Here is a 6,584-nt window from a genome sequence, read left to right as displayed (position 1 = left end):
AAGACTCCCGCTGTAATGTTCGGATAATACAATGCATATTATACAAAACATAATATTATTGTTTCTTAAAACCTTAAACTCCGTCTGTGCTATTTCCCTGATTTTACTTTTTAATAGGTTATTGATAACCGAGATTTACGTCTCCTTGCAACGCAATTACCAATTACAAAAAATATTTTATTGAAAACAAAAACTTAAGCAGTTTTTACCAACTGGTCTAAAAGACTTGGAATAATTTTTAGATATCGCCTAGGGGTTATTTTATGCTTGGGCAAGATTTAGCACCCCTTTCTTTGAGAATTCTCATAATAAAAATTAAAAAAAAAATACAGAGTGACTAATATTTTTTTTCACTACTAGTTGTAAAATGTCCAATTATTTAGTTTGTTGAGAAGTTAGAAGCCAATAACCATTTTCATTGTTGACCAAGGGCAATAATGGATTAGAGGTGGGTAACTATTATCATCACAAGTACTAACAGAATAATAATAACAAATAATAGTTGTGAATTACGACATGTTACGTCTGAGGCAACATGGTTGTATTTCTGAGTAATAAATGTGCTAGTAGTAAAAAAAATATTATATAAAACACGACAGAGAAGTTTTGTATAGCCAAGCATTTTTTATTTCCCTCGATGCTACACACCTGGGTAATAAATAGTTCAAGATATAAAAAAAAATCTGTTCTCTACCTTGTAATATAATATACTATTAATTGCAGTTTGCCACCTGAAAATATTAAATTCACCAGATCCGAGTTCAAAAAGTTACCAAAACACCAATTTTCACCCAATTACAAGATTACGATTAAATTTTTTCCAAAGTTGGCGAAAATTTACGGTTTTTTTTTTAGATAAACAGAGTGGTTAAAGCCTAATTTAATGATTTTTTAACTCGGTATGGCATAATTTCGCGGAAAAACAAGGTTTTCAGCTTAAGAATTTGCTTAAACTCTTGAAACAGACAAAAATGACAAACTTTTCCAGCGAATTCTGTATTTTTTCGGCTTACTAGGTATTAACAAGATTTTGCAAAATAATTGCGTTTCTGTGCTAAAACGCAAAAATAATATAATTTGTAACTTGATTTGTTGACTTTTTGATTTGTTTTTGGCGAAATTTCACAAAAAATATGAAATTTTATAGTTTATTTAATATAATAGGCAACTTGCCTATTAAGTAAGGTTGTATTTTTCACCGTTGTATTGCTGGGTAATAGTGCTAGTAGTGAAAAAAATATTATATAAAACAGGGTAGAAAAATTTTGTATAACCTCGGATTTATTGTTTCCCTCGACGCTACATACCTCGGGTAATAAACTGTTCGCATATAAAAAAAAATCTCTTCTCTACCTTGTGATATAATATACTATTAATTGCAGTTTGCCAGCTCAAAAAAAAAATCACCAGATCAGGTTTCAAAAAGTTTCACCCGATTACAAGATTACGATTTAAATTTTTCCAATGGTGTCGAAAACTCACATTTTTTTTACATAAACGTAGTTAGTTAAAATAGAATACAGTCTTTTTTATAACAATCTAGTGATTTTTTGACTCGGTATGGCATAAAATGACTTTTCGGGCGAATTCTGGTTATTATTATTAACAAAATTTTGCGAAAGAATTGTGATTCTATCTTAAAAACGTATACGAAGACGCTTGAGAAATAATGTAATTTTCGTCTTAATTTGTTAACTTTTTGATTTGTTTTAGCGAAATCTCGCAAAAAATATGAAATTTTAATATTGAGTATAATGGATAACATGTCCAATAAGGGTATACAGGGTGCGCCAGAACTCGCGCCCCAGAGAAAATTTTCAAGTAAGGTAAGATACCAGGAACATGAAAAAAATGTTTAAAAAATTCTATCTGTCAAAAAAATTTGACATTTGACATTTTTTTATGTCTATTTAATGATACTGATGATCTTGTATATGTTTTTTTACAATTATTTAGTAAAGGTACAAAAATTTTGCCAATAAAAGCCACAAATAACATTGAACAGAGTTACAATTTAGAATACAGATTTCTTGTTTCCTCTTTTAATAGCCTATAGCAAAAAAACTTGGAAAATTATTTTTCCAACAGAAATAAATAGAGCCAAAGTGCACAATTTAAACCCACATAACTTTGAAATTTTTATAGATAAATTTTTTTAACATTTTTTCCATGTTCCGGGAATCTTAACTTATATGGCATATTTCTCTGGGGCGCGAGTTCTGGCGCACCCTGTATTTTTCCCCGTTGTATTTCTCGATAATAAATGTGCTAATAGTAACAAAAGTATTGTATAAAGCTTAATATGAAAGATTTTTAAAATCTTGCATTTATTATTTCCCTCGATGCTACGCATCTCGGTTATAAAACATATCTTCTTCACATTGTAATAATAATATACTAGGTATTAATAATGTGCAGAAATTTTAAGAGTACATATCTCATAACTCGACTTGTCTTTGACAGTTTAATTTTTTATAATTCTCCCGGACTTACCCTATTTTTGTAACTTTGTATAATTTTAAATAAAAAAATAAAACTCCAAATTAGGTAATGTTCACAAAGATGTGATTTATTTCTGTAATGTCAATAAATAATATACATACGTGCTTTTAACACATACAGTGGGTAATAATAATACATCTACATTATTTTACAAATAAATATGTACACCGGACACGTAGGTAATTACTTTCTATAAAGTTGCTAAATGCCTCACCGAAGCCGCAAATTCATCGGGGAATGGTTAAAATCTTTATAGGAACCTATGAGTATAATACAAGAAAAAAAGAAACACCATTCCTAATAATAAAAAAATATAAATTTTCAAAAAAACGAAATTACACTATCAACATATCACATATAAATAAAAACCAGCTGCCAAAACAATGTCAAACCACTTTTCTTCAAATTTCCACTTCTCTTGGAATCGCACAAAACCTTCAAACATCAGTCTTGATATTGAGATGAAACGCTAACCCTCAGTATTTCTGTCCCACACAGTCCTGTTGGTAATAAGCCGCTGCTGTTCTATAATTAGGCGGACTTGGCGAGACTCCGGAGTGTCTAAACCCCGCCAATTGACAGCTCGGAGCCGCACTACTGTCAAAAATCATATCCCTGTAGCCCGACTCCGGGGACGTTTCCGGACTATACCACGGACTGTACCTGGGGGCGGCCTCATCCCCAATATATTGCTGCGGCGTTGCACTGGGACAATAGTACATCCCTCCCGAGGTGTGCAACCTCCCGGAGTTGCCATACCCATGCTGCTCCCTCGTCGTCATCAGCGAGTCGACGGTGAAGGCCGCCGCCGAGTCCATCGCCATCGCCTCGCTGATGACGTGCTCCTGGTGCACAATAACCGACTTGACATCGCTGTATTTCGAACTCATGCACTGACTCAACTCTGTGGGCTCGCGTTTGGGCTTACATTCAAGCTTCTTGGCTTCTTCCAAGGGCTTCTCGTCGCGTTTGGTCACACCGGAGTCGAGTTGTTGCCGTTTGATGGCCTCCTCCTTCTCCCGGAGCGCGTCCTTTTTCTTGAAGCGTCGCCTACGGCGGAGGTAGGACCCATTATCGAACATGTTGTAAGAATCCGGGTCAAGAGTCCAGTAGCTGCCTTTTCCGGGCTTTTTGTCGTCGCGTGGGACCTTGACGAAACACTCATTCAAACTCAAATTGTGCCTAATTGAGTTTTGCCAGCCTTGTTTGTTCTCCCTGTAGTAGGGAAAACGCTCCATTATGAACTGGTATATGCCGTTGAGGGTGATTTTCTTGTCGGGGGCGTTCTGGATGGCCATGGCGATGAGGGCGATGTAGGAATAAGGGGGCTTGACCATGTCTTTGGCGGTGGATAATTGGTGTTGTTGGTGGTGCCAAGCGGCGTACCCATACCGAGAGTACTGCTCGTACGCGTAGGGGTTTGTGGTGGCGGTCACAGCGGCGGCGGCGGTGCTATAGCCGCCCCCGGGCCGATAATACGCATTCTGATGTTCGGTAAAAATCGTATGCATATTTACAACCGACAAAAACAACAAACAAGACAAAAGACCGAAAGTTTTCTAAAACGAAAACAGTCTTGTTATTTCAACAGTATAGTACGTTTTGTGTTTTCATTCCAATCAATCTTCCGAAAACAAGTTTGCGTTCACTTAATATTATGATACACAACATGGGGCAGTTTACACAAAGATTAAGTAAAAACAGAGTATGTTGCTTCTTGCCGAGACACGATGTTACTAGTGAAAACAGTTGGGGTGCTGGAGAATTAGCGATGGGCGTGCGCAGGTGGGAGGGGGCGCCACGCCCCGCGTGTGGGGGCCAATGAGAGTGCGTGGAACGCCCGAAATCGATGCGGCTTCCATCGCGGCACGCCCCTAGCGGATTTTTTTCCGCGAAAGCCGAAAGAGCACCCTCCAAGTCGGAATTGAATGTCAACATGTACCCCTGAAAGTCTGAAAATTGGCACGGGATGGCCTCAAGTTTATTTTTGTGTTGGATGAACACAAACATAATGCATTGGCGGTGTTGTGTACCTTAGCGCCAGAGGACGGACGCGCGCCAGAGAAAACAATGTTGACGGCGGGATTCATATAAACCACCGCGAACTTACCAGTTCAGTTCGCGAGCTGGAGGGAAGCTTTCGCATGGGACAAGTGAAGAGGTTATGGGTGGGATGGGTGGTGTTGTGATGTGCGATTGTGGGCACAAGGCAGGTATAAGGCATGTGTGTGTCGGTGTGGGACGAGCTTCGTTTTATAACGCATTTATTTTTCAAATAAATTTTTGTCTATTTTTTCAAGACAAAAAATGCGACGCCAAACGTCATATCCGTCAATAAAAATCAAATGTATCATTAAATGAAACATTTTTCAAGTAAAGAATGATAATTCGATTTCTCACCGGAAAAATAAATTCATTTTACTTTCATTTGAATAAGAAATGAGATAATTTGGCCAAAACTTACAGCAATTATTTTGAGAAAAGTTGTACCAAATTATAAGAAATAATGTTTTAATTATAGATTTTTTTTTTAAATTAGCACAAGTCGTAAACCAAACTTGCAAATTAATCCTACGTTTTAAAAAATTATACTAAAAATTAACTTTTACTCCCTATGGTCAATAAAATAGGGTAATTTTATAAATCAATTACCAAAGATAGATGAACACATCTATAATATACAGGGCGCCCAAAAATGACCGACTTCGTGGTATTTACATTGTTGAGGAGCATAAAAAATGTTGGAAATTTTTTGAATGCATATTTTACAAAATCTGAAGTTTCAAACTTATTTTGTTAAGTTTTTTCATTTATATATACCTATTATTTTCTCAAGTTTTCATATTTTACCTTAAGTAATCGTTTCATATATCAATAATGGATAAGAGATGTTTTTGCAACAAGTTTCAGTATCTAATTATTTTAAAAATTATTTTTCAACGTATTGTCGTATCAACAAGAAATAACTACCTAAGATTTAGGGATATTCGTAAACAGGTTGCCATAAATTTGGTTAGGTTGGTTTCTGGTGACAAACAAAAGATATCGTAACTAGTGTCAAAAATTTAGGTTAAGTCACCTGTCAGCTTGTATAGATAACTCAACTGAAAATTAATAATAGGTTGATAGAAAACGTCAACCGTCAACAAGAGGTAACCAACCCTATTTCAAAATTACTTCTAAAAATTTTAGTTAGAAACAACATGAAAAACGTAATTTTCCTAAAAGTTCCAATCCTACGTGGTAATTTCTTGTTGACTATGTTGACAATCTGTATATACCTAATCACCGTTTACAGATTTGACAATATCTACTGTCTAAATGTAAAAAAATGAATATACAAGAACAAACATAAAAAAGTCAAATGTCAAAAAATAAACGTCAAAATTTTTTTACAGACGTATTTTTTAAACATTTTTTTCTTGTTTCTGGTATCTTACTTGGCATTTTTTCTGGAGCGCGAGTTATGAAACTCCTGTAGGTATGGGTAGGTACGTTTTTATCAATAACGAATGGTTATAATTTTTTTAATTATTTTTCTGTTTATATGTAAACATTTCTCTACCACCTTTTAGCAAGTTGATACATAATTTTTTCAGCACCCTGTATATGTATTTTTCGGAAAAATAAAAATCAAAAAAAAATTGTAATTATAATTTTTTTTCTTAAATTCACACATGAAATAACAATAAAATTTAAAAATCAGTGCTAAGTTTTAAGAAATTATACAAAAAAACTATCTTTTCCTCACTTTGACCAACTCATCCGAATTTACCCTACGTTAAAAATTACAAAAGACTTAAACACACCTAAAATAATAATATAATGTCTTCAATTAAATTAGAGTGACCTGTGTTTCTGAAATTATATTGGCAACAGTGAACAACAGTAAGATAGAAGGTATTAATTACCATGTCTCTACATAATAGCAATATCAACTTTAATCTAAAATCTTATAGTAGGTAAAAAACTAATATGAAAAATTATTTTTATTTTTGTATACTTCAACATTTTCTGCATTAATTTAAGAACATAGAAAAACTTTTGGAATGAAATCATAATATAAAAGGAAAAATAAATAA

At 34.3% G+C, this 6,584-nt stretch overlaps 1 protein-coding gene and 1 long non-coding RNA gene across 2 annotated transcripts in view; one reads left to right on the top strand and one right to left on the bottom strand.

The window, feature by feature from the left end:
- Positions 1–2,587: 2,587 nt before the first annotated feature.
- On the bottom strand, positions 2,588–4,320 carry LOC123014600 (fork head domain-containing protein crocodile-like). Its single transcript, XM_044413793.1, has one exon. The coding sequence runs from the start codon at positions 4,011–4,013 to the stop codon at positions 2,979–2,981; it is 1,035 nt and encodes a 344-aa protein (XP_044269728.1). The 5' UTR covers positions 4,014–4,320; the 3' UTR covers positions 2,588–2,978.
- Positions 4,321–4,627: 307 nt separating this feature from the next.
- The window catches only part of LOC123014627, an 18,354-nt gene continuing 16,397 nt past the window's right edge, over positions 4,628–6,584 (top strand). Inside the window, exon 1 of the long non-coding RNA XR_006413329.1 lies at positions 4,628–4,715. This is a non-coding gene — a long non-coding RNA (uncharacterized LOC123014627). The remainder of the gene's footprint in view (positions 4,716–6,584) is intronic.

This window comes from Tribolium madens, unplaced genomic scaffold (assembly GCF_015345945.1).
Source record: "Tribolium madens isolate multiple individuals breed KSU strain unplaced genomic scaffold, Tmad_KSU_1.1 Scaffold_97;HRSCAF=244;Tcas5.2_LG3a, whole genome shotgun sequence".
NCBI lineage: Eukaryota > Metazoa > Arthropoda > Insecta > Coleoptera > Tenebrionidae > Tribolium > Tribolium madens.
The sequence above is the reverse complement of the archived record's forward strand: the minus strand, read 5'-3'. Positions and strand labels throughout refer to the sequence as shown.

Bases quoted from the DNA above. Each gene is read 5' to 3' on its own strand.
- LOC123014600 (XM_044413793.1), bottom strand. From the start codon at position 4,013: ATGCATACGATTTTTACCGAACATCAGAATGCGTATTATCGGCCCGGG.